At 59.2% G+C, this 26,292-nt stretch overlaps 2 protein-coding genes across 4 annotated transcripts; one reads left to right on the top strand and one right to left on the bottom strand.

Moving 5' to 3' along the window:
- Nucleotides 1-99: 99 nt before the first annotated feature.
- CIMIP2B (ciliary microtubule inner protein 2B) lies at nt 100-5,223 on the bottom strand. 2 transcript variants are annotated; one of them, XM_080573420.1, is made up of 7 exons: nt 3,360-5,223; nt 3,135-3,282; nt 2,421-2,638; nt 2,016-2,173; nt 1,377-1,527; nt 800-1,009; nt 100-446 (listed from the first exon to the last, which is right to left on the bottom strand). In XM_080573420.1, exons 1-7 carry the CDS (start codon nt 3,619-3,621, stop codon nt 358-360), a joined length of 1,236 nt encoding a protein of 411 aa, XP_080429546.1. In that variant the 5' UTR covers nt 3,622-5,223; the 3' UTR covers nt 100-357. The 2 variants fall into 2 exon arrangements, with proteins under 2 accessions (XP_080429546.1, XP_080429545.1); XM_080573419.1 differs by having other exon boundaries at nt 1,962-2,173.
- Nucleotides 5,224-5,372: 149 nt separating this feature from the next.
- LOC308185397 (receptor-type tyrosine-protein phosphatase mu-like) lies at nt 5,373-26,085 on the top strand. Of its 2 annotated transcripts, XM_080573406.1 has the most exons (31): nt 5,373-5,662; nt 10,761-10,976; nt 11,392-11,634; nt 12,015-12,251; nt 12,709-12,951; nt 13,200-13,442; nt 13,950-14,192; nt 14,638-14,928; nt 15,036-15,133; nt 15,916-16,108; nt 16,195-16,306; nt 16,492-16,738; nt 16,893-16,932; nt 17,509-17,611; nt 17,775-17,842; nt 18,074-18,216; nt 18,352-18,439; nt 18,630-18,703; nt 19,109-19,145; nt 19,898-19,995; nt 20,180-20,296; nt 21,210-21,367; nt 21,446-21,581; nt 22,328-22,477; nt 22,632-22,731; nt 23,066-23,145; nt 23,469-23,603; nt 24,024-24,149; nt 24,275-24,432; nt 24,680-24,815; nt 25,225-26,085. In XM_080573406.1, exons 1-31 carry the CDS (start codon nt 5,560-5,562, stop codon nt 25,297-25,299), a joined length of 4,491 nt encoding a protein of 1,496 aa, XP_080429532.1. In that variant the 5' UTR covers nt 5,373-5,559; the 3' UTR covers nt 25,300-26,085. The 2 variants fall into 2 exon arrangements, with proteins under 2 accessions (XP_080429532.1, XP_080429533.1); XM_080573407.1 differs by lacking the exon at nt 13,950-14,192.
- Nucleotides 26,086-26,292: the final 207 nt, after the last annotated feature.

A 26,292-nucleotide genomic window follows, 5' to 3' on the forward strand; every position in this document is an offset into this window, starting at 1 on the left:
AGATACCTGGGCTTTTTCCTGCCTCCAGCAGCAGACCTTCAGAGCAAGATAGGTTGTCCCCTGCTGTCCTTGGCTCATGGCAGACCATGGGAGAGGGAAGAGATGGTTGCCACCTGCCCAAGAGTGCTAGATCCAGTCCCTGTATCACCCAGAGGTCCTTTCTGCACCCCTCCAGAGAATCCCCAGACCCAGGCTGGATGTGGCTGCCCCTGCCTGGTGTTTCCTTTCCCCGCTGTCCTGGCTGAGCCCATGTTCTTTCGTCCCTTTCCAGCTGTGGCAGTGCCAGAGTGCCCCGTCTTTATTCCCCGTGCGTGCTTGCAGGGACCAAGCAGGTTTCGGACAGCAGTTCACACCAGTTCAGTCTGGGATCTTCTTCTCCAGGGTGCTCAGGCCCAGGGCGTTGTGAGTCAGGTGTCCGTAGGTACGGCCAAACTGGAACTTGTAACCTGCGGGCAGCGGGAGGAGGTCCTGAGCAGCGCAGGGAGGAGGCGGTGAGGGATGGGTTGTGGGGCTGGGACCCAGGGCCTGGCACAACCTGTCCGCAAGGCTCAGTGGCTGTGGGTCACCTCACAGGGAACGGCCCTGGGGCACTGGCACTTAGGCTGGCATGAGCATTGGAGCCAAACCCTGCGGGAGCAAGCCCCCAGAGCCCATCCCTTCCCCTTACACCTTGGCAGCTCCTGGGAGAAGGGAAAAGCTATGCCTGGAGCACCTTTGCAGCACCTTTTTGCACCCCAAAACTAGGTTTAGTGGAGCACACTGACTCGTGCACGAGGGAGGTGTGTGTTGGGGTGCTCACCTGGGACGTAGCCCGTGTAACGAGGCAGCAGACCCCCGTCCGCAGGGTAGGTCTTTCCCAGGGATGAGAGAACAGCGCCGCCCTTCTCGGTCCCGCTTCTGCCGCCTTTCCTCAGGGTCATTTGGCTGAACTCGAGCAGGGCCCGGTTGGTGGTGATCGGGTAGCCTGTCCCGATCAGGAACCGGGCACGGGGCACAAAGCCCGTGAAGCCTGCGTGGGTCAGAGCTGTCTGTAACAAGGGCTGCAAGCAGCCTGTAGTAGTCCTGGCACCCCCCAACTCCCCCAGGGGACACCCCATGCCCACCACCCCCTCCAAACCTCCTGCCTCAAAGGGCGTGCAGAGAAACCATCAGGACAGTGCCCCCAAACAGGGCAAGGGGCAAATGTGTGCGTGTGTGGGTCTATCCTTGCCCTTGAAGGATGACCCTAAATGTTGCTGAAGCTGCCAGGAAGATCCTTGTTTGGGGATACAGGCAGACCCCAGTGGAGCTCTGCAAGATGTGGCTATTAATGGAGTGCTTAGGGACCATGCTTGTCCCCTCTCATCCCAGCCCTATCCCCCTCCTTGCATCCTCACCTGAGATGAAATATTTTCGGGGATCATCATCCTCCATGGAGTAGGGGGATCCTTGTGCCCAGAATGCACACGGCAATGCACACGGGGCAGTGGCGGCTGCTGCTGCTCCTGTGGCTGGGTGGCCCTGGTGGTTACCTGGCTCAGGAGGGTCCTGGTGAGGATATTTGAGGTGTGAGTACTGCCGGGGGCAGGCTGAGCAGGGAGAGGAGCCTCTGGTGCTGCTGTGCCCTGGAGCTGGTCCCTGTCTGGGGAGGGAGACTCAGCCAGCCCTCAGCACAGGGGACGTGGTGGCAGAAAGGTGGAAGCGGTGGGGTGCTGGTGGTGATGGAGGGAGGGGTGGGTGCTGGCTGCTGGCCCACAGCCTTGTGAGCACCTCCAGAGAAGACAGGAGCCAAGACAGTAATGTCACATACATGGATGCCTTCCCGAGCCCAAACCCAGTAAGCCTCCACTGTAGCAAACAGTGCAGGACCCTTGCCACCAAACAAAGTCCTTCTCAACCTCCTGGTGACTGACTCCCCACAACAGCCAGCCCCATGTCCCCCTGCCCTCCATGGTGGGGGTGCCCCAAGTCCCCCTGCCCACCGGGGACAGCCCTGGTCCCACAACGCGATGCACACTGGGTCCTGCCCATCTCACGTCACGGTCCTGCGCGGGGTCCTGGCACAGCAGCCGCGTCCTCCGCTCCTGCTCCTCGTGGGCAGATCCCAGCCGCTGCTGGGCGAAGCTGCTCCTGGCCTCCTTGCAGATCTCGGAGTAAGTCTTGGCAAAGAAGTGCTGGGCTCTGGGGATGAACCCTGGGAGCAGAGCATCCACCAGGTGGGAAGCAAGGGGGAGCCCAGCTTCACGGCACGGTTCTGCTCTGAAGCAGTGATGGGGCTCTGAGGCCCAGCTTTAGGAGAGGTAAAGGCATGGGGGGGTGGGGGAATGGGAGGTGCAGTGGGAGCAGAGATGCTTTGTAAGGGCTAAGAGCAGGGAGGGGGCAGCAGCACTGGGTGCTGGCACAGGCAGGTCACCACGCCAGGCGGGATGGCCTCCTCCTACCTGTATACCCAGGGATGGCCACGCAGCTCGGGGGCTGAGCGCCTGCCCCCCTGCAAGCTCCCAGCCGTGGGGGCGCAGCTCCCCAGCAGGACCCGTGGGTCGGCTGCAGCACCGTCCGGTGGGAGCTTTGGACCTTGGGGCTGTGCAGGGGTGGGGACTTCAGCTCCACGTACGGTTTCCTCCCGCTCAACCCGCAGTGTGCACGGTGACCGGCGTAGCTGCAAGAGCAAAGCGAGGGCAGGTGGGGGACGGCCCGTGGCCACCAGCGTGTCCCAGCCCTGTGGCACCGCCATGCCTGCCTTGGCTGCTAACAGAAACACGCATGCTGGCTCCCCAGCCCCAGAGCCTGCCTCCCTCAGGCTGTTTGGGGTCCCTCAGTGCTCGGGACTGGGGGGGGCCCCGTGGCTGTGCCACCTTGCTCCAGGCTGCTGCTGCCTCCCTGGCACGGCCGTGGCCATACAGGGTTGCTATGGATGCCCTGTACACAGCGTCCTGAGAGCTGTTGGCTCCCTCCCTCCCCAACACGGGGGGAAAAATACACCCTGGGTGGTGGGGCAGGGACTGGAAGTGCCCAGGGAGCTGGGGACCAGCAGCAGTGCCCGGTGGGGCTGGGGGAGCCTGGAGGGGGGGAGAAAAGGGGCACAGCCTGCACAGGGAGCAGTGCACAAGGACGCTGCTGCTCCTGGAGACTGGTCCCCTGCAGCTGGTGCTTACCCAGGGATGGAGCTGGGGTCTGGAGGAGTCAGGACCTGGCTCATCTGTGGGGCAGAGGCTGTGGCCGTGGATGGGTCCTCGGCTGGATCCTCGGCTGCCTGGCAGGGCTGGAGCAGCGCAGACACCTCTCTGTGATGGCTGCAGGAGGCTGGGAAGGGAGGAGCCACCTGAGCACCAGGAACCTGCCCTGGGGACAGGCACGGAGAGGTGGGAAGGGATGCTCACAGGGCAGGACAGGCAGCCCAGTGTTAAGCACAAGGCCTGGGGACACGCTGAGACCCACACAGTGGCTGGCCCAGCCCAGGCTCACAGGATCCAGTTCCTGGGCCCCTGCTGGTGTGACCCCGCTGGTGGCAGCACCCTGGGGTGCTGAAGCAGGAGCCTGCAGCCCGGCACAGGATCCAGGGAGGAAGATCCAGATCCAGGGGAAACTGAGCTCTGTGCAGGGCTGGGCTGAGCCTGGTGTCAGCCAAGAGCTGCCCACCATGGTTTTCTTTCCATGACCCTAAATAACCACCAGAAAAAAAGCTTGGAAAGTCCAGTGGCATCTTGCTCAGCTTCAGAAAGGGGAAATGCATGAAAAGCGGAAACTTGAGTAAGATGTACCCAAAGGAAGCAGCACTGTCCAGTAGCCTGTGACAGGATTTAAGGCAGCCTTTCAGAGCTCCTGGTATCAAAAGGCAGCGGGGAATCAGCAGGGCTAAATACTAGGGCCAGAGGTTATTTGGAACAGAGAGGTGCTCTTCAAAGAGCTGAAGTCATGGCAAGATGACACAAAACAGCATCAGGCAGGTGAGATGTAAAGATTTTATCAGTAAGATAAAAATAAAGAGCAAAGAGCCTGTAGAAGCAGACAACAGTCCTTTTTTTTTTTTTTTTTTTTTTTTTTGCAAAAACACTTCATGAACTGCACATCTGCCCCCGAAAATCTGTGGTGTTGGTAGGTCGGAGCATGAAGAACTGAGAGGAGACAGATCCTTCTCACAAAGCTAGGGGGGTGTTTGGGTTCGCCTCACCTGGCAGAGCTCTGGTGCCAGGCCGCGAGTGCTGAGCTGCTTACTGTCACCTCTGAGGGTGGCCCCGCGGCAGGATGTGGTCCTCACCGCGGGAAGGTGACGAGACGCACGCTGCTCACCCTCCCAGCTGTGCCACGGATGCCACGCGGTGACAGCGGGGTGGCCGTGACACTTGCCAACCCGACAAGCCCAGGGTCACCTGTGGTGTCCTAGGCGCTGAAACGAGGCCAGATGCTGCCTCTGCAGTTTTGGCTTGGCCTTGCGTAACCGGAGCACGCCTGGCGTGCCGCGGGAGGCAGCGGCGGCTTGCGACACCCCCTTGTCCTCTGCGCGGAGCCCAGTTGTGCTCAAGTCCGGATTTTTCCGACGCGGAGCAAGGGGAAGTGTGAAGAGCGAGAGAATGAGCAAGTACACAGGGCTTCCTGGCAGCACGGGGGCCACGCTTCCCCTTCGGGCACTTGAGGTTTTTATATGGGGTAATGTAGGACTCTTGGAGAGGTCAGGCTGTTAGCACTGGGAGCACTGCAACGGAGGCCCCGGAGATGTGGGTTTTTTTTTAGGGGATTTTTTTTTTTTTTTTGACATATGGAATTTTCCTAGTTATTTTCCAAAGATTCCCCCAAAAGGGGAACTTAATTCCTACTGATGTGGTTTGCTTTCGCAGCTCCATAAATATTTTTTGAGCCTCTACACTGGAAGACTCCGAAGTCTCCATTAGAGAAAACAAAACACCTCAAGGCTCCTACCACCGGACAGGCTCTCAGGGCCTGGGATCACTGCCATGGCACCCACGCTGCGGGTCCCCGTGGTTGTCACCAGCGTGTCACCCAGCATCTGCTCTCAGCCTATGCTCAAGCACCCAGCCAGCACCTTGGCTTTCCTGCCCAAGCGTGCACCACCAGGTCGCAAAGACCATTTATGCCCTTCTGGTGGCCTTTTTCCACAATTCTTTCTATCAGACATTAACGGGGGAGAGAGCTGTGCTGACGTAGTCTCTGCATGACTTTACTGAGTGTGGAAGCTCCATCTTCCTGCAGAAACGCGGTCCCGGAGAGCCAGGCTGCTCACACATCCTTCTGGGAACGCTGCTGCCCATCCCGAGGGGGCAGCTCAGGCATTGTGTCGAGTGGCTGCTCCCATCGAAGAGCCCAAAAACGGCCTCCCAGACCAGAACTCAGAGAGCTGCGAGGTTGTGAAACGGGTGTGAAGCTGCCCCGGTGCTCCGAAGAACGAAAGCAGTGCTGACACCCGCAGAGGTTCCCTCTCCAATGAGGAAGCCTCTCGTACCGCATGCAGCTGCTCTGCCTGCCTGCTTCCTTTCGGTGCTTGCACATCTCGCAGTCGGGCGGGCGCTCTGAGCGGCGGCCAGCGGGACGAGCCCTTGGTCCTGCCAGGGGAGAGAAGGGAGCATGGCCCTGAGATGGAGCCTTCTCCTGGCCCTCATGCCTCTGCTGGCAGCAGAAGAGATGGAAAAGTATGTGACCGGTGACGAAGAAAATCTCCAAGAGACAGGTAAGAGGTGGTCGCTCTTCTCCCTGCAAGTGAAAGTGTTGCTGCTCCCTTGCTGCACGTTCGCTGTGTACCGTCACCGCCGGCAGCACACAGCAGCTCTGTCAGAGGCTGGAGGCGATGTCCGTGCCAGGGACCGAGACATGAGGGCATCGGTTGGGGAGTGGTGGGGTGAGGCCCCCCAGCACCAGGCAACCCCCAGCTCCCCCTGTACAGCAGCAGGCTCTGCAGCCCAGGACGGGGTGAGACGACGGAGTGCGAAGCCCACAGGGGTACCTCGCAGCAAGGCTTGCTTTCTAAGAGCGGATCGAGGTTGTTTTGCTATTTCCAGCATCCGTCAGCAAAACTGAGAAGTGGGACTGACATTTTAATCTCAGCAGAGCCGTTTAATTGCATGTCTGGAGGGCCAGATGCTATCTGAGCTTCCAGGAGATGGTGAACCCATCCGGGGCAGCACCGCCTGGGGCCTGAGTCCAGGTCTGGGGACCATCACCCTGCCTTGTTCTGCATCCATCTGACCGGGAGTCTGTCTCTAAACTAACCTTGCTGCATCTGGGTGGCAACAAACGTTCAATTAGCACGTGCTCACGTTGTACGGACCTGCTGTATGTATGTCCCTGGGCTGGCACAGGCTGGAGGAGCCCGCGAGTCGAGGACCCTGGCTGTCACCAGGGCCCAAAAATGGGACTGGGTTTTTCAGGTGCTGATTTGAACTCAAGCCAATTGGGGGACGGCAGGGTCTGTGCTGCATGGCACAGGCCAGGGGAGCTGTGCCCCTGTAGGTACAGGGAGTGTGAGCACAGCACGCCGTCACTGGAAAACCAAGGGCAAAGCCTGCAGCAGAAGACATCCTGCCCCTTTCCCAAATCCTCCACCAAAGCTGTCCGGCTGGGCCAGTGCGTGCAGCCGTGGCTCTCCAGCTTGTTTGCACGATGCACAAGAGCAGATGAAGGCCAGGACTCAGCTGCAGGATACAGCGAGCACACGGTGGCTGGCAAGCCCTCTGTATACTCTGCACGTCTCGGTCACCTGTCCATCCTAGGAGAACTCCGGGGTTGCCTGCAGCGGAGACGGTATTGCTGAGTTTGCACCTTGGTGTTTGTGAAAAAGAGGAATCGAAACACAAACACTTGTTGGCCACACCCAGAGGCACGGGCAGCCCTGCCAGCATGTGGGCACATGCAGGGTACAATCAGGGAGAGGGGAACATGCCAGGGGAGAGTGGATGAGCTGCGGCACACTGCTGTGCCTGTCTGAATGCCAAAAAAAGTCCCCTCAAGCCATGGCACAGGCAGCATGGGGCTGTCCCCGTTCAGCAGGGCTCCCGCGTGCCAAATCCTCCGGGCCAGCCTCACCCGTGCCCCAGCTCTGAGCACCGCTACCTGAAAAGCTGCAGGCAAGGCGATGTGCCTGGGAGCGAAGGAGTGGGGGTGGCGGGCAGGGTTCTGGGGACGCGCTGAGGAAACAAGATGACAAATCTGCGTCCCAGCACTGGGGAGGAGGCAGCGCTGCGTGCGTGGTGCCAACGCTGCCGGCAGAGGATGTGGTCGGGGCGTGTGGCGCAGCGCTGCTCTGTGCGCTGAGCAGGCTGCATTGTCCCTTTGTCCTATTGTCCCCTGGCCGTCTTTCTGCACGGCTCTCTCAGAGCTTTCCTCAACACCTGGACAAAAGCCTCGTGCCCTTACAGTCCCCTTGCGCCCAGGAAGGAGGCGGAGAAGCTTGCAGGGGATGTTTTCCTGCAGGGCTGGCTCTGTTTGGCAGGCTGGCCCTGGCCCCTTCCCGTCACCCCAGCCTGCCACTGCACAGTGATTTATTAGCAGACGCCCAGGAGCCGTAGCAGAAATGCCCAGCACTAGGTAAAATGAGGCTCTGTTCAAACTGAAAGTCCTTGTGTTAGTGGAATTGAACTGCCAGCAGCTCTTGTCCTCGTGGGGGACTCCAACTTCCCAGACATATCCTGGAAATGCAATACAGCTCAGAGGAAGCAGTCTAGGAGGTTTCTGGAGAGCGTGGAAGATAGTTCCCTGATGCAGCTGGTTAGTGAGCCTACCAGGGGAGGTGCCCCACTAGACCTTCTGCTCACAAACAGAGAAAGACAGGTGGGAGATGTGGTGGTTGGGAGCTGTCTTGGGCAGATTGACCACGAAACGGTACAGTTCTCTATTCTTGGCACAGTCAGGAGGGGGACCAGTAAAACTGCTGTCTTGGACTTCTGGAGGGCAGCCTTTGAGCCGTTCAGGACACTGGTTGGCAGAGTCCCTTGGGAGGCAGTTCTGAAGGGCAGAGGAGTCCAGGAAGGCTGGGCACTCCTCAGGAAGGAAATCTTAATGGCTCAGGAGCAGTCTGTCCCCACGTGCCCAAAGACGAGCCGGCATGGAAGAAGACCAGCCTGTCTGAACAGAGAGGTGTGGCTAGAGCTTAAGGAAAAAAAGAGGGTTTATGATCTTTGGAAAAGAGGGTGGGCCACTCAGAAGGATTATAAGGATGTTGTAAGGATGTGCAGGGGCAAAATTAGAAAGGCCAAAGCTCATCCGGAGCTCAATCTGGCTACTGCTGTTAAAGATAACAGAAAATGTTTTTAGAAGTACATTAACACAAAAAGGAGGACTAAGGAGAATCTCCATCCCTTACTGCATGCGGGGGGAAATTTAGTGGCGAGAGATGAGGAAAAGGCTGAGGTGTTTAATGCCTTCTTTGCCTCAGCCTTTAGCGGCAAGACCAGTTGTTCTCTAGATACCCGGTACCCTGAGCTGGAGGAAGGGGACGGGGAGCAGAACGTGGCCCTCACAACCCACGAGGAAATGGTTGGCGACCTGCTACAGCACTTAGATGTACGCAAGTCAATGGGGCCAGATGGGATCCACCCGAGGGTACTGAGAGAACTGGCTCAAGAGCTGGCCAAGTCGCTTTGCATCATTTATCAGCAGCCCTGGCTATCAGGGGAGGTCCCAGTCAACTGGCGGCTAGCAAACATGACACCCATCTACAAGAAGGGCTGGAGGGTAGACCTGGGAAACTATAGGCCTGTTAGTTTGACCTCAGTGCCAGGGAAGCTCATGGAGCAGATTATTTCGAGTGCCATCACGCGGCACTTGCAGGGCAAGCAGGCGATCAGGCCCAGTCAGCATGGGTTTATGAAAGACAGGTCCTGCTTGACGAACCTGATCTCCTTCTATGACAGAGTGACGCGCTTAGTGGATGAGGAAAAGGCTGTGGATGTGGTCTACCTTGACTTCAGTAAGGCTTTTGACACCGTTTCCCACAGCATTCTCCTCAAGAAACTGGCTGCTCTTGGCTTGGACTGGCGTACGCTTTGTTGGGTTAGAAACTGCCGGGGTAGCCGGGCCCGAAGAGTCGTGGTGAAAGGAGTTAAATCCAGTTGGAGGCCGGTCACTAGTGGAGTCCCCCAGGGCTCAGTACTAGGGCCAGTTCTCTTTAATATCTTTACCGATGATCTGGACGAGGGGATCGAGTGCACCCTCAGTAAGTTTGCAGACGACACCAAGTTAGGTGCGTGTGTCGATCTGCTCGAGGGCAGGAAGGCTCTGCAGGAGGATCTGGACAGGCTGGACCGATGGGCTGAGGCCAACTGTATGAAGTTCAACAAGGCCAAGTGCCGGGTCCTGCACCTGGGGCGCAACAACCCCAAGCAGCGCTACAGGCTGGGAGACGAGTGGTTAGAAAGATGCCTGGCTGAGAAGGACCTGGGAGTACTGGTTGATAGTCGGCTGAATATGAGCCAGCAGTGTGCCCAGGTGGCCAAGAAGGCCAACAGCATCCTGGCCTGTATAAGAAGCAGTGTGGCCAGCAGGGCTAGGGAAGTGATTGTCCCCCTGTACTCGGCTCTGGTGAGGCCGCACCTTGAGTACTGTGTCCAGTTTTGGGCCCCTCGCTACAAGAAGGACATGGAGGTGCTCGAGCGAGTCCAGAGAAGGGCAACGAAGCTGGTGAGGGGTCTGGAGAACAAGTCTTATGAGGAGCAGCTGAGGGAGCTGGGGTTGTTTAGCCTCGAGAAGAGGAGGCTCAGGGGAGACCTCATTGCTCTCTATAGGTACCTTAAAGGAGGCTGTAGCGAGGTGGGGGTTGGTCTATTCTCCCACGTGCCTGGTGACAGGACGAGGGGAATGGGCTAAACTTGTGCCAGGGGAGGTTTAGGTTGGATGTTAGGAAGAACTTCTTTACTGAAAGGGTTGTTAGGCATTGGAATGGGCTGCCCAGGGAGGTGGTTGAGTCACCATCCCTGGAGGTCTTTAAAAGACGTTTAGATGTAGCCCTTAGTGATATGGTTTAGTGGAGGACTTGTTAGTGTTAGGTCAGAGGTTGGACTAGGTGATCTTGGAGGTCTCTTCCAACCTAGATGATTCTGTGATTCTGTGAAATCCTGAGGGCAGCGAAAGCCCAATGGAGGCTGCGGAGGAGCTCCCTGTGGCTGCACACCCCGGCTGTGCATGAGGCTCTGTTCAAACAAAAGGCGTTGTGTTAATGGAAATGAGCTGCCAGCACGGGCTCGAGGAAATCCTGGGGGCAGCGAAAGCCCAAGGGAGGCTGCGGAGGAAAGCCAAAGGAGGCCCTGGGGCCGCACACCCCGGCTGTGAGCTGCATGCTGCCCCGTGCTGCCACTTCCCGCTCCACAGCAGAGCTTCCCAAAACATGAATCTCACCTCCTGCTGTTCAAAGCCTGCCAGCTGCCCTTCTGCACCGTGTTGGCCTCGCTGAAGCTTCACCCGACCCCTTTCCTGTGTTTGGGGCCTGTGGGCGGCCGTCTGCACAGCTCCAGTGTGAAGAGCAACGTGGGCTGAGTGTCTCCCTGCTCACGGGATGCCGCGAATCCCTACAGGGCTGGAAGCCCCGTGCTCCTTTCCCTGCTCTCTCTGAGCGCTCCCGGAGCTCCAGACTGGTGGAAGGAGCCAGCCCCATGCGCTGTGCAGCGTTACCCCTGCCTCTGCCGGGATGTGCCCTGCGAGGTGAGGCAGAAACCCCTGGAGATGTCCGTCAGAGGCCGCAGCAGCAGCATGCGCCGCAGCGCACGGAGGCACTGGGAGTCCTGCCCACGTTTGGCTCTTCCCATCCCACCGACGCGCTCTCCGTCTTCTCTGTGCAGGATGCCCCAAGCCCCGGTGGGACCCAAGCCTCCGCTTTGTCCCAGAGAGGATGATTTATGGGGACAAGGAGGAGCTGACACTGAGCTGCCTCACTGGGGAAGATCCTCCTCTTGCTGTGATCAGATGTGCTGCATGGACAGGCTGGGAATATGTTTGGGAGGTGAAGGACATGCAGGGAATGTGGCATCGCATGGAAATGCGCCTGACCTGCACAGGTAAGTCGGGGGGCAGCAGCTCTCCCCTGCTGCGGGCTCGTCTCCATCAGCAGGGCTTCTCACAGGGATGTCTTGGCCTCGGCTCTGGGATGGCCCCGGCCGGGAGCAGCCTCCGAGCTGGGCCAGGACAGAAGCCCCCAGCGGGCCCCGGCCTTGCCTCTGTCCTGCCTCTGCGGCCTGTCTGCCTGAGCCACGGGGACGCTGGCGGCGGCCAGATCCTGCCCTCAGCCCTGCTCGCTCTGAGCACCTCACAGCCCCGCTGGGCTCCTGTCCCGCACCCAGGGGCCGCAGCGTCTCCTCGCCGTGCCGACGGCCGACCCCACCAACCCCGCAGTCCGTCACGGACCAGCCTCGTCCCCCTCCTGCCCGAGCACTCCCGTCCCCAAGGAGGACTGTCACGCATTCTCCCCAACAGGAACATGCCAGAAACCCCTGTGGGACAAAAGGGTCACGCTTGTCCCAAGGAAAGGCAACTACACACTGAACGAGGAACTGAGGCTGTCTTGCCCTGGAGCTGTCAAGCCCTCCTTCACCAAGGCCAAATGCGCGAGGGAATTCCTAGGAGTAACTTCTGGAAAACCTGTCTTTGGGGTCGGCTGGTGGGGGAGGAACGGCACAGGCACCTGGACCCGCATTGAGGAGCCCGTAGCGTGCGTGGGTAAGTGGGGCAGCTCTCCCCATCCCCTCTCTGCCCTCACGCTCCCGAACCAGCCACGACACTGCCTGCCCCAGCCCTTGCTTGGCGCTGCGGTGACCTGCCAGATGCTGAGGGGCTGCGGGGCCAGGAGAGCAGCACGCCGCGGGCAGGGCGCGAGCCTGGGTATGTCCGCGGTGCGCAGGGCTCGTGGGGAGGGCGCAGGGCACGAGGCAGTAGCCCGGAGGCCAAATTCTGCCCTGTCCTCCCCCCTCGGAGCGCCCTCCCCCGCCACTGTGCCCAGGCAGACGCTGCTGTCCTGTGCTCAGCACCCCTCGAGTTTCCTCACGGCCTTGGTTCTGGCCTCCTTGTCCCCTGCTCTCACACAAATTTGCCTTTGACAGTGAAATGCTCGAGGCCCCAGTGGGACCCTGACCTTCGTCTGATACCAGAGCAGGACGTCTATGAGGAGGAAGAAGAAGTGAAGCTGAGCTGTCCTGAGGGTTCCCAGCTCCCCTTCCAGCAGGCTAAATGTGTATGGAGAGCTCAGCCTGTGGCTACAGGGGAACACAAGGGTACCTGGACACAGAGAAACAACTTGGGACGCTGGGTCCGCATTGCGCGCCCCATAAAGTGCATCAGTAAGTGTGGCGACAGGAGGTGCCTCGCCTGGAGCCCCGTGGCTCGGTGGCTCCTCTGGGGCCATGGCACGGCGAGGTGAAGGGCAGCCTGAGCTGGGCTTGGGGTCAGGTCCAAAGAGCGGCTGGAGGGGTCTCCTGCTGCAGGGGGGATTGTCCTGGGAAGCTGCCAGCCGTGGGATGTGGTGGGGGGCAAAGAGTGAGCATGGAAAGGAGGGTGGAGAAGGGATTTCATGGGCAAGTGACAAGGGGAGCCCTCTCCCTCCCAACAAGGCTTCCTGGGGGGCACGTCATGGCAGCTGGACGGCTCGCCTTCCATCTCCCTTGGGTGGCTGGAGGGATTGCTGGTGGTTGCCAACAGCTGGCGGTACCCTGCCCCACCTCATCACCCACACCCCAACTAAACCCTGCCTCACCTCATCACCCACACCCCAAGTAAACCCACTTTTGCCTTGGACAGAAACATGCCAAAGGCCCTTGTGGGACTCAGCACTCCGTCTAGCACCACACCAGGAGGTGTACACGGAGAACGAAGAAGTGATGCTGAGCTGCCCTGAGGGTTTCAAGCTGTCCTTCACCCACGTCAGATGTGCAGGGGGAGTGCAGGCATTAGGATATTCTGGATTTGCAGACAGAACTACATGGCTGGGGAAGAACAGCACAGGTGCCTGGATCCACATTGAGGAGCCTGTGCTGTGCCTTGGTACGTGGGGTGGCAGGAATTACCTTCTCTGCAGCCCTGTCCTCCAGTCCTACCCCTCCATGCCTCTCTGCATTTCCCACATCCCCACTGTGTCCTGGCCCATGCTCCCCATGCCTGAGCGCATCCCTCGGTCTCCCTGGGTTTGATGCCTGAGACCACTGCCCAAGCAAACGGTGGCCCAGCCTCACCCACCCCTCCCTGGGCAGCCCCAGCCCCAGCTGCTGCTCACCTGCTTTTGCCTCTGCCAGAAATGTGCCAAAAGCCCTCGTGGGACACAAGGCTCCGTCTGGCACCAGACCAGGAGGAGTACAGCAGGAACGAAGAAGTGATGCTGAGCTGCCCCAAGGGTTTCGAGCCATCTTTCACCCACATCAAATGTTCAAGAGAAGTCCAGTCCATCAGCACTGGGAAACCTGTGTACAGAGGAGTTTGGATGGGAAAGGGCACAGGAGGTGCCTGGACCCGCATTCATTCCATGGTGGAGTGCGTGGGTAAGGGAGGTGCCAGGAGCTCTCCTGGGGCCCCTGTGTGCCGGGGGATGTAGGGGGTGATGCCAAAGGCAGTGGGAGGCAGCTCCTGCACCTGCCCAGGGCTCGCCCGGGGTCCCCAGGGGTGCCTGGGCAGGGAGGGGTCTGGTGGCAGCCTCTGTGCCCGAGGGTCCCGGCAGGAGGGGGCTGCGGCAGCCGGCTGGGGGCGGCAGCTGGAGCTGCGCCCAGGGGCCAGGTTGGAGCGCCCGGCATGTGGGACGAGGGCGCCCAGAGCCCCTGGAGCTCCTGCTCCTCCTGGGCCTTCTCGGGAGGGCTGGGGAAGCAGCGTGGGGCCCTTCCTGCTCCCATCCCCTTCCTGGGGCCATGGTGCAGGAAGGTGCTCCACATCGTGTCCCACAGCTCCATCCCTCACCGTAGTGTGCCAGGACAGGGATCTCCTGCCACGTCCCCTGCCTTGCCCTGCATGGCCAGCCTCTGCCCTGCTAGCACCTTCCCTTCTTGTTGGTGCAGGAAAATGCCAGAAGCCCCAGTGGGACCCCAGATTAATCTTTGACCCAGAACGGGCATCCTACATCCTCAATGACATGGTGACGGTGAGGTGCCCTGAAGGGTACTGGCCTCCTCCCACGAAGATCACCTGTGTACAACCTACCCCAAGCCAAGGCTCCCCAACTCCTCAGAGGTTCTGGTATGTGAGGAGAAGCACTGGCCACTGGGAGCCTCTGGATCAGTGGCAGACCCTGACGTGTGTGGGTGAGTGAGGGACTTGAGAGGGAAGGGTGGGCCCGATGGCGGTGTCCTGCCTTCGCGCTGGCCCTGTTCCAGAGGCACGCACGGATGTTCCCGGCCGGGTGCAGGTGCGCTCTGTGGCGAGAGGGCCAGCGCCTGCGGGAGCATTTCCCTCCCGAGGGGCTGCGCCCGCTGCCAGGGAGCAAGGGGAGGGAGCCAGGGGTCTGCTCCCAATAGAAGTTGCCTCAAGCAGTGAGAAGTGATGCAAAGCTCACGTCCAGCTTCCGAGCACACCGTGATCCAGACACCTCCAGCTCTGCAGCTGGAGACCTGGTGTGGGCAGTGTCACCTCCGGCTTCCTCTCCCTGCAGCTGGGGGGGAGCAGGGCTGTCAGACCGCAGCACCCTTGCAAGGGTGCCAGGGGGAGGGAAGGCAAGGCAGTGACTCTTGTGCAATGCTTCCTTCACAGAGGCCTTCCAGGTTGTGCCTGGGACCTTGGAGGTTTCCACCACCAGCATCAAACTGAACTGGACCTGCAGTCTGCCTGATGCCTGCCAGCGCATGCAGGCCACGTGCAGGCTGGCAGGGCCTTCCTCCCCTCCCTGTGAGGCTGAGGAGGTCACAGGACAGGAGATTCTGCACGGCCAAAATGGAACATTTACCTGCAACCACCTGCAGCCCTTCACTGACTACAGTGTCACCATCTCAGTGCCCCCCAGCACAATCCTGTTCACACGGCTCCTGAGGACAAAGGCAACAGGTAAGTGTCCCCTGCCTGTAATGTCAAGGTACCCTTTGCTTTTCTCCCAAAAATTTCAGCCCCTGGTGGGTGTCCCCGTGTGTGACCCCGTCTCGCTGTGCTTCCAGTGCCCGAGAAGCCGGAGCGGCTGTGGCTGGATGCCAGCACGGGGACGCTGCGGTGGCAGGCGCTGCCCTCCTGCAAAGGGGAGATCCTTGGATACCAGGTACCAGGGGAGCGGGGGCTGCCCGTGGGCCCCGTGCCTCGCCGGGTGCCTCGGGCTGGGTGCTGGGCACAGGCAGGTGGGCAGACCGTGGGAAATCCTTGAGGACCTTGAGATCCACCCTCCTGGCTGATTTTCTAGCTGCTGTGATACGTTTGAGCATTTCTGCCTCCCTCTCATGTTTCCCCTGCTGCCGTGCTGCCTGCAGGGGTTGCGGGTGCTCTGTGCCTGGGGGTTTCCTCCCCAGCACTGCACAGCCTGTGGTTTGGCACATGCTGGGGCTCTGTGCGCAGCACTTTGTGACGTGTTTGGCGGCACAGCCTCACGGGCTTTCCTGTGCTTCCTGGGGCCTTATTTCTGGTTTCTGGAACAGGAAAGGCTGTGGTTTGCAGTGCTGGGGGCAGGAGTAAGGGCGCCAGTGCAGCACCCAACTTGTAGCCCTGTGGAGATTAGATGTGACTCATGCCTCACTGAGGATGCCTTGGAAATCCAACCAGCCTGGAGAGCAGAAGTGTGCTCTGAGCAGCTCCATCTGCTGCTGCTGCTGCGGTGGTATCTTTGGTGCAGCAGATTGCTCTTGTTTTGAGTGCTGGCTCCAAATTCCCTCCTCTCCTCCTCTGGTGTGTGTTGAGGTCCACGCGTGGGGCCCAGGCTCCCGCTGGCGTCCCTCCGGGAGTTTCCCAGCACTGCGATGGGTGCAGACGTGGGGAGCACCGCAGCGCTGCTGGGCTCTGTCTGGCTGTGCGGTGGGCACGTTTCCCTCCAGCTCCGTGTCCTGTCCCCAGCTGAACGTCACCACCAGGGGCCCGCAGGACGGCGGCTTCCTCCAGGTCGAGCGGCTGATGCTGAGCAGCTCCGTCACGGAGCAGCCGCTGCCTGCGCACGGCCCTGGCACCAGCTACACGGTGGCCGTGCGGGGCCTGACGGCTGCCGGGGCAGGGGCAGCACTGCTGGAGGAGTTTCAGACCAACAGCTCGGGTAAGGGTCTGTGTGCGCTGCCCCTGCTCCTGCCCTGCCTCGCCGTGCCTCCTGCTGATGCTCGTCCCCTGGGTCTTCCTCCACAGAGACCCCGGACCCCCCTGATGTCAGCTCCCGCCTTGTGCGCGACATCTCCCCATCCCGAGGCACGGCCGTGCTTCCCCTCCGCCCCATCACCTGGGTCCCCGAGGCGGGCAGGTGAGTGCAGCCCCGGCTGCTCTGCTCTGCACAGCCCCGAGCAGCGCTGTCACCTGCAGCTGCCTCCGTCCAGCTCTTCCCTTCCCCATCCCCGTCCCCATTCCCATCCCCGTCCCCATCCCCATCCCCATCCCATCCCCGTCCCATCCCCATCCCCGTCCCCGTCTCACAGCCCTGCCTTGCAGCGAGCACCAGCTCCTCGTGGCTGCGACGCAAAATGGCACGGCGCTGGAAGGCGCCTGCTCGGGGGAGCTGCAGCCCTTCAACGCCAGCCGCCCGCCCGACGCCTACGTGGCCGCCGTGCTCAACCTCACCGCCCCCACGGCCTTCGTGCTGGGCGACGGGACCCACGGGCACGGCTTCCACAACGCTCCCCTGCGCCCGGGCTGGGACTACACCGCCCTCCTCCGCCTCGTGCGGCGCTCCCAGCAGGTAGCCGTGGCGGGAGGCTGCAGCTCCCTGGGGACGCTGCCAGCCAGGGATGGGGCAGGGCAGCGTCCCCCGCATCCTCGGTCACGGCCGGGGTGTTTGGTGGCCTGGGTGGCCGCCCTCTGCTCTGAACTCTCCTTCCTGTTTCTCCCAAAAGGAGGAGACGTTCACCTGCGTGTGCTACAGCTTCTCTGTGGGTAAGTGGGGTCCTCTGCTGAGGGGCTGGCTCACCCCGCTCCCTGTGCCCAAGGCTCTCTCCCACGTCCTCCCTTTTCCCAGCCTGGCAACTTGCTGTGGAGAGGAGCTGGCGAGTGCAGGAACTCCTTGTGGGGGCACAGCAAACCTCTCATTTCCCATACCCTGGGGTAATGCTATAGCCAGATGCTACCTTCATCCTCTTGGATGTTCCCTGGATCTTGAGGCCACTTGGGCACTCGTGGCACAGCTGGAGCCTGCACAGCTTCCATGTCATCATCTCATATTGCATCTCAGTCCTAATGCTGCCCTAGTACAAGTGCAAACCCCAAAAAACTCAAACCATTCACCTGGCTCTGGCCATGCCTGGGGACAGTCATAGAGGCACGCTGACACGCTATGAGCCCATCCTGAAGGGCTTCACACCAAGCAAACACCCACTCCCGCACAACCCTAACTTTTCCACAGCACAGAGCCTGCGGTGGGTGATGAGGGAAGCTGCTTTTCTCCCCACAACCCTGTGAGGTCTCTGGATTTGGTCTCTGCAGAGGCCTGATCTTGAGCTGTGCTGTTTGCAGGGCAGGAGCCGGCGCCTCTGCTGAAGACGTCTGTGCTGACGGCACTTGTGGTGACAATGGTAGTTCTGGCACTGGGGATTCTGCTGCTCTTCCTGCTCTTCAGGTTAGTATGTGCCTCTTCTCTTCTGCTCTCTGTGCTGCCATGGGACATTCAGGGCCTCGGGCAAGCCAGGGTGAACCCTGATATAAAGCAGGGCTGCCACACTGGCAACCTCCTCTCCTCTCCATCTTCTGCGTGTCCAAGGGCCTCTCTTGGTGTTTTGCAGGCGAAAGCACAACGGTTCAAAAGCGTCTGAAGGCAACAGCACTATCCCCCTGAGAAAATGTCGAGGAGGTGCAGTATCAGCAGAGGCCCCATCTGCACAGGCTGCCTATTAAAAGTGCAGGCAGGGTGCTTCCAGTCACTGTGAGGTCCTTACAGGGCCAAGGGAGGTCAGAATTGGCTGGTATGGGGAAAGGAACACATCCCCAAATAGGGGGACCTGGATGGGGAGGGACAGCCTGGGCTTTGGTGGGGTCCTACTCCCAGCTGTCAGGTCACCTTCTCTCCTGGTGGTCCCCATAGGTGTGAACAAGCTGACCACACAGATCCCAGTGGAGGAACTGCTGGAGGCTCTGAAGAAGCTTAAGAGGGCAGAAATAGAGGCAGAGCGAACAGAGGATGAATCAGCCAGCAGTCACGGTGCCGGGCGGATGGCAGAGTATCAGGTCTGGTTTAGCTTTGCTTTCCCATCTGGCTGCACTGCCTGTGCAGTCCCGGCTCCCCGTGGGGCACGCGATGCAGGCAGCCTCAGCCAGCCCCAGAACTTGGGCTAATCCGGAGCTCGTCTTCCTCCTCCGCAGCAACTGACCTCCACGTTGTTGCATCCCTGCGATGCTGGGAAGGAGCCATGTAACCAGGGCAAGAACCGCTACAAGTGCATCATTCCCTGTAAGCTCTCTGGGGGCTGGCACAGGCATTTGGAGGTGGCTGGGCAGTGCAGGTCCTGAGGCCTGGAAATCTGCTGAGAAAGGAGCAGGGAGCCCTGGGTCTTCCTGAATTACACCTTCTTCCTGAAACAGTCATTTCACTGCTGCCCCAAAGTAACAGCCCACTGACTCCCACCTCCCTTCTCTTCCAGATGACCACTGCCGTGTGGTGCTGCAACCCTCTGCAGACACGGGGAACGACTACATCAACGCCAGCTACGTGGATGTAGGTAGCGAGGACTCGCTACCCTGGGCAGGGTAGGAGAGGTGCCAGCTTTCTAGAGGGCAGCCCTGCTTACACGGGTGTCCCCAAGGACTGGCACTTGCTGTCCTCACATGCTGGCGGATCTGGGGGTGTTGCTCTCCCTGGTCCCCTCTGAGCTGCCTGCAGCACTCTGGGTTTGTGCACCATCCTCATCCCCAATAAAAAGTGACCTGCTCACAGTAGGAAAGGGACAGGGATGGAGAGGCAGCCCCTGGGCACCTGCTCTCCATGCTGGCCAGGACTGGTGCTGTGGGACATATTGTGCTGAGGGCTCTGGTACCTGTGGGGATGGACCTTGTGTTTCTTGTATTTCTTGTTAAATGTTTAACCTGGGTGATTGGAGCTGTTTGAACCTCTCCCTCACAGAGCTACCGGAGTCCACGCTTCTTCATTGCAGCTCAAGGTGAGTGCTTCCAGCCCTGGAAACTCCCCAGAGCTGGCACAGGGCCCTGCTCATGCCCAGGAGATGGCAGTCCGTGCTCTGAACCCCCTGGGGTGTGGGGAGCTGGGACAGCTGCCCAGGAGCTGCTAAGGACTCCGTCCAGGGCCCTCTATCTCTTGTGCTTTTGTTATCTATGGTGGTCACAGCTGCTGCAGGGCATGCGTGGTCTTAGTCTGACCACAGGAGGAGGCTGTGAGCCAGCTCCTGCGCTGCCCAAGCTAAGGACACGGGCCCCACAAGCCTGGTTTGTTCCCCTTTGGAGGCTGGCGTGGCAGGGACAAACCTGCAAATGTCTGACAGTGCTGTCCTCAGTGTCAGGCTCCTTCCAACGGCACAGAGCTGCAGCGGGTCGGTCTGCTCCATGCAGCATGCAGTGAGGGGGTCTCAGGCTCCTTGCAAAGCTGCTGAAATGCTCTTCAGGAAATAGGACCCTAAACGTGGGAGGAACTCTTGGTCATCTTCAGGCTCTGGGTAGGGAAACTCCTGCAGCAGCTGTGAATCCCTGGCATACCCCAGGCTTGTTTGCCCTCCCTCTTTCCTGTCCCGCTTTCTAACAGAGGTGCTGAAGCTGGGGTGCCCAGTACTCTGTAATGCCCAGGCTGCACAGCATCAGTCCTGAGCAGAGGGAAACACGAGTCTACCCCTAGCCCAGGAGCCTGGGAGCATCTCCACGGCTTGGGCTCTGACACCAGGCTCTCCTCTTTCTCTTCTAGGCCCCTTGCCCGGGACGGTGGTGGATTTCTGGCAGATGGTCTGGCAGGAGAAGACCTCGGTCATTGTGATGCTGACGGGCTTAGTGGAGCAGAACAAGGTACAGAAACCATCTCCACCTCTGCTCACCTTAGGTCTCCCCGGTGCCCAGGTTTCCTTGCCTGCTTTGCTTTGCTCTCAGTGCAGCCCTCGATGAGGGCAGGGAGCAGCTCCGCACCAGTGCTGGCTTGTAACGCTCCCCGAATGAGCTTCCTGGTGCTCAGCAGTCTCGCTGCTGTTGACAGACCAAGTGTGAGCAGTACTGGCCAGAGCAGGAGCAAGTCTACGGGGACTTCACCGTGACGCTCAACAACACTAGGACCACCACGGGCCTTGTCACACGCATCTTCTGCCTGCAGAAGGTAAGACTGGCATGTAGCTGTGATGGAGATGCAGGGTGCTTCTGGGGTTCAGCAGCTGGTGGTCAGCCCTGCCTGGTCTCCAGCAGTAGCAGGTCAGCTTTGCTGTCGCTGGTCTCTGTCCCAGGGCACCAGCCCCAGGCTTTTTGGGATGATGAGACAGGTACCTGTCACCTGGGGCAGTCTGCAGACAGTCCCCATTGAAGCACCATGGTGCCTTGCAGCTCCTAAACCTGAACAGAGAGATTATGGTTTAAGGTAACTTACATGAGAACACTTCTCAAGACGGGTATTTCTGCTGAAGTTATACCTAAGATAATAAACAGGAACAAAAGAAGATGCAAGGAGGGGAAAACATACAAAATAGAGATGTTGCAGCTGGACATATTCTTGCCTTACCTAGAACAAAGTCCAGCTGAAAGCTAAAGCTCCAAGAGCACCTGATGGGGGACATAACAGTTTATTAGCTCTGGCCAAGTGAATGTGATGCTCAGGAAAAAAAAATCAGGATGGGCTGGTACAAATGTGACTATATTCATATCAGTGCAGTATCAGCCTTAGGAAGTGTCTGATCTGGGGAAGCAGGGGCTTTTCAATGACTCTGGAAAGACTCCACATTGTAATTTTTTTTTTCTCTGGGACACACACTGCATTTACTCCTCTGAGTTCACTGCTCTCAGCAGGGGGAAGCAGAGAATAAAGCAAATCTTGTGGCTTGGTGAATTTGCTCAAAGTCTTCAGCATACCCTTTGCTGTCTGATGAGCTCTGGTGAAGCAGTCATTGTGGTGGGGTGCTGGGGGGAGGCTGGGTGTTGGTGCAACCCTGCCGTGCCTTCTCTCTGTTTGTCAACATGCAGTTGCTTCACACAACTTTCCAGGCTGGCTCCTGCTCCCAGCCATGTCTCCCTCTTTTCAGGCAGGCTGTCCTCTCCCACGAGTGGTGGAACAATTTCACTACCAGCAGTGGCCAGACCACGGGGTGCCCAGAAACCCTGCCCAGCTCCTCTACCTAGTGGAGAAAGTGAACAACAGGGAGTCAGAAGCCCCTGCTGGCCCTGTGCTGGTGCACTGCAGGTACTGGGACTGGAATGCTTGGGTATTGGAGCAAAGCTGGCCAGGGCAGCACCAACCTCTCTTTTTCTGTGTCCTCAGCGCAGGGATCGGGCGGACAGGTACCTTCATCGCCATGGACTTCCTCCTGAAGATGGCGAAGGCCGAGGGGAAGGTGGATGTTTTTCACTGTGTGCAGAAGCTGCGGGAGCAGCGGGTCAGCATGGTGCAGACCAAGGTGAGGAGAGTCGCCTGCTCCCTGCACGCTGCCAGGCTGCAGACGTGCTTCCCACCCTTCCCAGGGATGTGGTGAACCAAGCCACAGTGGACACGCTCTGCATGGTTCAGCCACAGGCACTGGAGCTGCCAGGTGATGGACACTGTGTGTTCTTGTATTCAGCATGGTGTCCAAACCTAGGCAGGAGCCACATTCCTCTGAGACTCTCTGAAGTGGCAGCAGCAGCAGCATTCACATGCACCAGTAGTCTGGCATGGAAGGGCTGTCTTATAGGCAAGGAGCATGCATCTGTGGCTTTCAGGATGTGTTGTTCAGGCTTTTGGGATATTTGCCTGGCATCTTCTGGGCAGCAATGTCTTGGGCAAGGGGCTATGTCCTCACAATCTGTTCAGTGCTGTGACCCTATGGTGGAACCTGTAAGTTGGGCAGGACCATCCAGCTACTTGCAGGAGGACTAGTGCAATGGTTTTCTGAGCTTTCTTCCTCTGAGCAGGAGTCTGGTGTCTGAGAGAAAGCACTAAACCACAGAAAGATGCTCCTGTCTGGGTTTTTGCATTTGCTGGTTGCTCCTTAGAGCAGGGCTGCATGCACTGAGAGGTGTCCAGCAGGGAGGCGAAGGATGGAGCTGGCACATTCCAGGTGCAGGTCGATGTCAGTGCAGAGCAGTCTCAGTGCCTGTGTTCTGGAGTCCCAGGGCTGTCCGTGGAGCTGCTCCAGACGGTGCACTGACCCGTGTCCCCACGCAGGAGCAGTATGCCTTCCTGTACGAGGTGCTGCTCGAAGGCCTGCTCTGCGGCAGCACTGGGGTCCCAGTGGAGAGCGTCGCCAGCCACATCCGCTGCCTCCAAGGAGCTGAGACCCAGAGCCAGAGCAACGTCCTTGAGAAGGAGTTCAAGGTACCACCAAGACCTGGCGCGCTGGGTCTGGGGCCTCCTGCCACAGCCCTCACCCAGCTGCGGTCTGGAGATGTTGGTAGTACTTCTCTGGGGTGGCTGAGGGTGGAAAGGGAGATGAGAGGCCGGACTTGCTAAGCTGAATCTTCCCTTACAGGCAGTGCAGAACTTCTCCGAGTTGTTCCAGCTCCTGCCATGCAGAGAAGCAGAGAAACCCAGCAACCAGCCCAAGAACCGCAAACCAGGGATCCTGCCAGGTACTGCAGGGCTGGGCAGCCCCTCTCTCCAAGACCCAGCTCCTGAGAGCAGCAAGGGGGATGATGCTGCTTGCCTCCCCAGCACCATGCTACCACCAGGGGATGGAGCGTTCTGCCCAGGGTACCAAGCATCACTTTTTGTTGGCGATACTTAGTACCATCGAATCATCTAGGCTGCAAAAGATCTTCAGGGTCATCAAGTCCAACCATCACCGTGGCCTACTGAGTCGGGAGGGTGGATTTACTGCTGCTTCAGGACTTTCCCCACCTAGATCCCCCTCTGTGCGGGCAGAGGATGGCTCATCTCTTCTCTCTCTGCCCCTTGCCTCCGCAGCGGATTCCTGCCGGCCCATCCTGATGTCCTCGCTGAATGCTGACGGCTCTCCGGGCTACATCAACGCGGTGTTTGCCAACGTAAGGCTCCAGCTTCAGCAGGGCTTGGAGCTGCTGGGGGCAGCAGAGGCTCCACGGGCACCACTTCTTCACAGTGGCTGTCTCGCAGCGGCTGGGGCCCTGCTGCCAGGAGATGGCTCCCATGATCAGCCTAAAAATCCACTGCCTTTCACCTGCTGGGTGCTCTGCATCTCCTCGGGCTCTGCCCCTGGGTCTGCAGAGCCGCCCAGCCCAGCCCTCGGCATCGTGGAGGCTGCCTAATGTGGTTATTGCAGGCACTGCTGTGTCTGTGGATTGCATGACCTCTAAATCGACACGCACACCCCAACCGGTGTGTTTTGCAGACGTACACCAAGGAGGACAGACTGATCATCACCCAGCTGCCCTTCTCCAGCACGCTGGTGGATTTCTGGGCTCTGGTCTGGGATTACACCTGCACAGCGGTGGTTGTGCTGAACCAGCTCCAGGAGCTGGACAAGGTCAGCTGCCCTCCCCTCTCCCAGCAGCACGCTTTCTGCCTTCGCCCCCCCATGCAGCTTTCCTTGCCGGGGTCCTGCTTGCCATGGGGACCAGCTGCAAGCCTGTGGGCTCCACGTGGCTGCGCCCTGAGAACGGTCCCAGCCCAGTGGTATAACTGGTATAACAGTGGTGGGGCGTCCCCATGGGCACAGGAAGAAGTAACAGGGGCAGCCCTTTGGTTTTGCTTCCCCTGACGAGGTATCATCTCTGCAGGGGTGTTATTTTTCTGGCTGCAACCTCACAGATTTGTCCCAAGCACAAAGCAGGCAGAGCACCCACGTGTAGGCAAGGGGCTGGCCCAAGTGCACCCACACGAGCTGCTGAACTCCGTGTGTGGGTCAGTTGGGGCATTGTGTGACCATGCATATATCTCCCCCAAGACGTACGTGGAGGTCTGGCCCACCCAGGGCGAAGCCATCTACGGCCGTTTCCATGTCCAGCTGCTGTCAGAGGAGCCTGGAGCTGGTTTCACAGTCTGGACACTTGCCCTCACCAACAGGCAGCAGGTAGGCTCTTTGCGCAGAGATGGCCCTGTGTTCAAGGCTGAATGAGGCCCACGCTGTCCTGCCTCTCCTCAGTGAAGCCAGTGGGCTTCTTCTCTACCCGACTCACTGTCTTTTTTCCCTACTAGCCCAAGAAGGCTGCGGTGGAAGTCCGGTTCTGGCAACTGGAGGACTGGCCCATGAAGCAGCGTCTTCCCCCGCACCCTGCCACCATCATCAGCCTGCTGGGGAAGGTGGAGACGCACCAGCGGCAGAGCCAGGATGGGCACATCCTCGTCACTTGCTGGTGAGCAATGTCTTTTGGAGCAGCAGTCATGGCACAGAGTGCAGGCTGTATCCTTCAAAGCAAGTCACATCTTTCTCAGCTCAGGTGAAGGGTGGACATGTGGACATGAGTTCAGCTGTGTTCAGGAAGGAAGGCTTCCCCATGGAGGCCTCCTTGGTGCAGGACCATCCCGAGAGCCTCAGGCCTGCATGGCTAGTGGGACAGCAGGAAATCTAGGGGAAGTGACTTCCCTTGCTCTCCCCTGCAGGGATGGTGCCAGCCGGAGCGGGATCTTCTGTGCTGCCAGTTTCCTGTGTGAGCAGATCCAAAGCGAGGGGCTGGTTGATGTATCCCAGGCTGTGAGGATGCTGAAGAGGCACCGCAGACAGCTGATTAAAGACGTGGTAGGTGCTGACCAAACTCAGATGGGGACGGCAACACCAGAGCAAGAACTGGTCTGTGCCTAGGTGCCTGTCCTGCACCCACCACACCATCCAGGTCCTCAAGGACCATCATGGTCTACATGGACCATTGAGGTCCTCGAGGCCATCACGGTATACACACCCTGGATGGGAGTGAGCAGCAGACACCTGGTGGTGCTGGTTCTTCTAAGATCAGCTGGCTACAGCCCAGTCCTCATCCACAGAAGCCTACATTTGTGATTCCTCACTGGGGGAAGGTGGGCTGTGACTGGGAGGAGGAGAGGGGGCTGTACCTCTGCCTGGCTTGCTCGGGGGGCTGTTGGCAGCTAGGCTGGCCTTCCATGACAGGCACTTGGGCACCACATACTCATGCGCATCCTTCTGTCCACAGGAGCAGTACAGGCTCTGCTATGAACTAGCCCTCAGTTACTTGAACTCATTTGAAACGTACGGCAATTTCAAGTAGAGTCATGGTCACAGCCCATCTCTGGCCAGGACTTCAGCTTTCTTGAGGAAACAGTGGAAACCAGAGGAGACAAGGAGGGTGTGCACAGCCCCAAGATGCTTTACTCTTCCGATGAGCCACTCCAAGAGTTCTCTGCAGCTGCACAGCACAGGCTGGACCATCTCCAAATTGTGGTCAGACTTTGAAGCAGGAACCAGAGTTTGGGCAGGAATTTACTTAGCACCACAGCCCGAGCAGGCAGGTCAGAGGAAAGGCACCAGTACTTGACACGTCCACGCTAGGGATGAAGAGAACCAGCTGCCCCACCCAGGCTCCCCTATCCCTTCAGGGTAGCTCCACCAACACCCCAACCGTGTTCAGCCAGGTGAGCCCCAAACCACTGTGAGATCCACAGGGCTGAGGAGCACAGGCCACCTGTCCTGCTTTGGGAGAAGCATGATGCCCAAGGCTATGAAGAGCCAGGAGAGCGACAATCCACCACCCCAGAAGGCTATCCTTGTCCTTTACACCCCCCCACAGCCCCCTTTCTGAAGCTCAGTCTTCCTGACGTTGATCCAGGTGCCACAGCCCTACCAGCTCCAGAGAGGCTCCCTCACCAGCCTGTCTGGCTCCACCGTGGCAGTCCCAGATTGCAGCACCAACCCAGATCCCTGGACGTTGTTCCTGCAGGTTACTGCCCAGGAGAGGCTGCTGCACAACAGAGACTGCCTCTCCCTTTGCTGCTCAAGAGCCAAGGTTGACTCCATACTCTATTCCGTGTCTCACCAATAAAGGCTCTGTGCTGGCCATGGTGGTGATGAGCTCTGATCTTCACTTTTCTTCCAGGTTCGATCTGACATGGGGGCTGCAAAGGAGCTAAGAGCACATGGGTCCCCCAGCTCTGGCCAAGGCATGGGCACAGGACCATGCCTGTGTGGTAGGGGGCTTCTCAACGAGGCGCAGTTAGTTCAGCACCCTACAGGGAGCATGACTCTAAGGGCAAGGAGACAACAA

The sequence above is a fragment of the Anser brachyrhynchus genome (genome assembly GCF_964034855.1).
Source record: "Anser brachyrhynchus genome assembly, chromosome: Z".
Lineage (NCBI taxonomy): Eukaryota > Metazoa > Chordata > Aves > Anseriformes > Anatidae > Anser > Anser brachyrhynchus.

Excerpts from the sequence above, each read along its gene's own strand:
- CIMIP2B (XM_080573419.1), bottom strand. The coding sequence starts at position 3,621 with ATGGTGGGCAGCTCTTGGCTGACACCAGGCTCAGCCCAGCCCTGCACA. Across the intron at positions 2,174-2,420 it reads GGCCATCCCTGGGTATACAG|GGTTCATCCCCAGAGCCCAG; the intron begins GTAGGAGGAGGC and ends CTCTGCTCCCAG. Across the intron at positions 447-799 it reads TTACACGGGCTACGTCCCAG|GTTACAAGTTCCAGTTTGGC; the intron begins GTGAGCACCCCA and ends CGCTGCCCGCAG.
- LOC308185397 (XM_080573406.1), top strand. The coding sequence starts at position 5,560 with ATGGCCCTGAGATGGAGCCTTCTCCTGGCCCTCATGCCTCTGCTGGCA. Across the intron at positions 13,443-13,949 it reads TTCCATGGTGGAGTGCGTGG|GAAAATGCCAGAAGCCCCAG; the intron begins GTAAGGGAGGTG and ends TTGTTGGTGCAG. Across the intron at positions 17,843-18,073 it reads CCTGAGAAAATGTCGAGGAG|GTGTGAACAAGCTGACCACA; the intron begins GTGCAGTATCAG and ends TGGTCCCCATAG.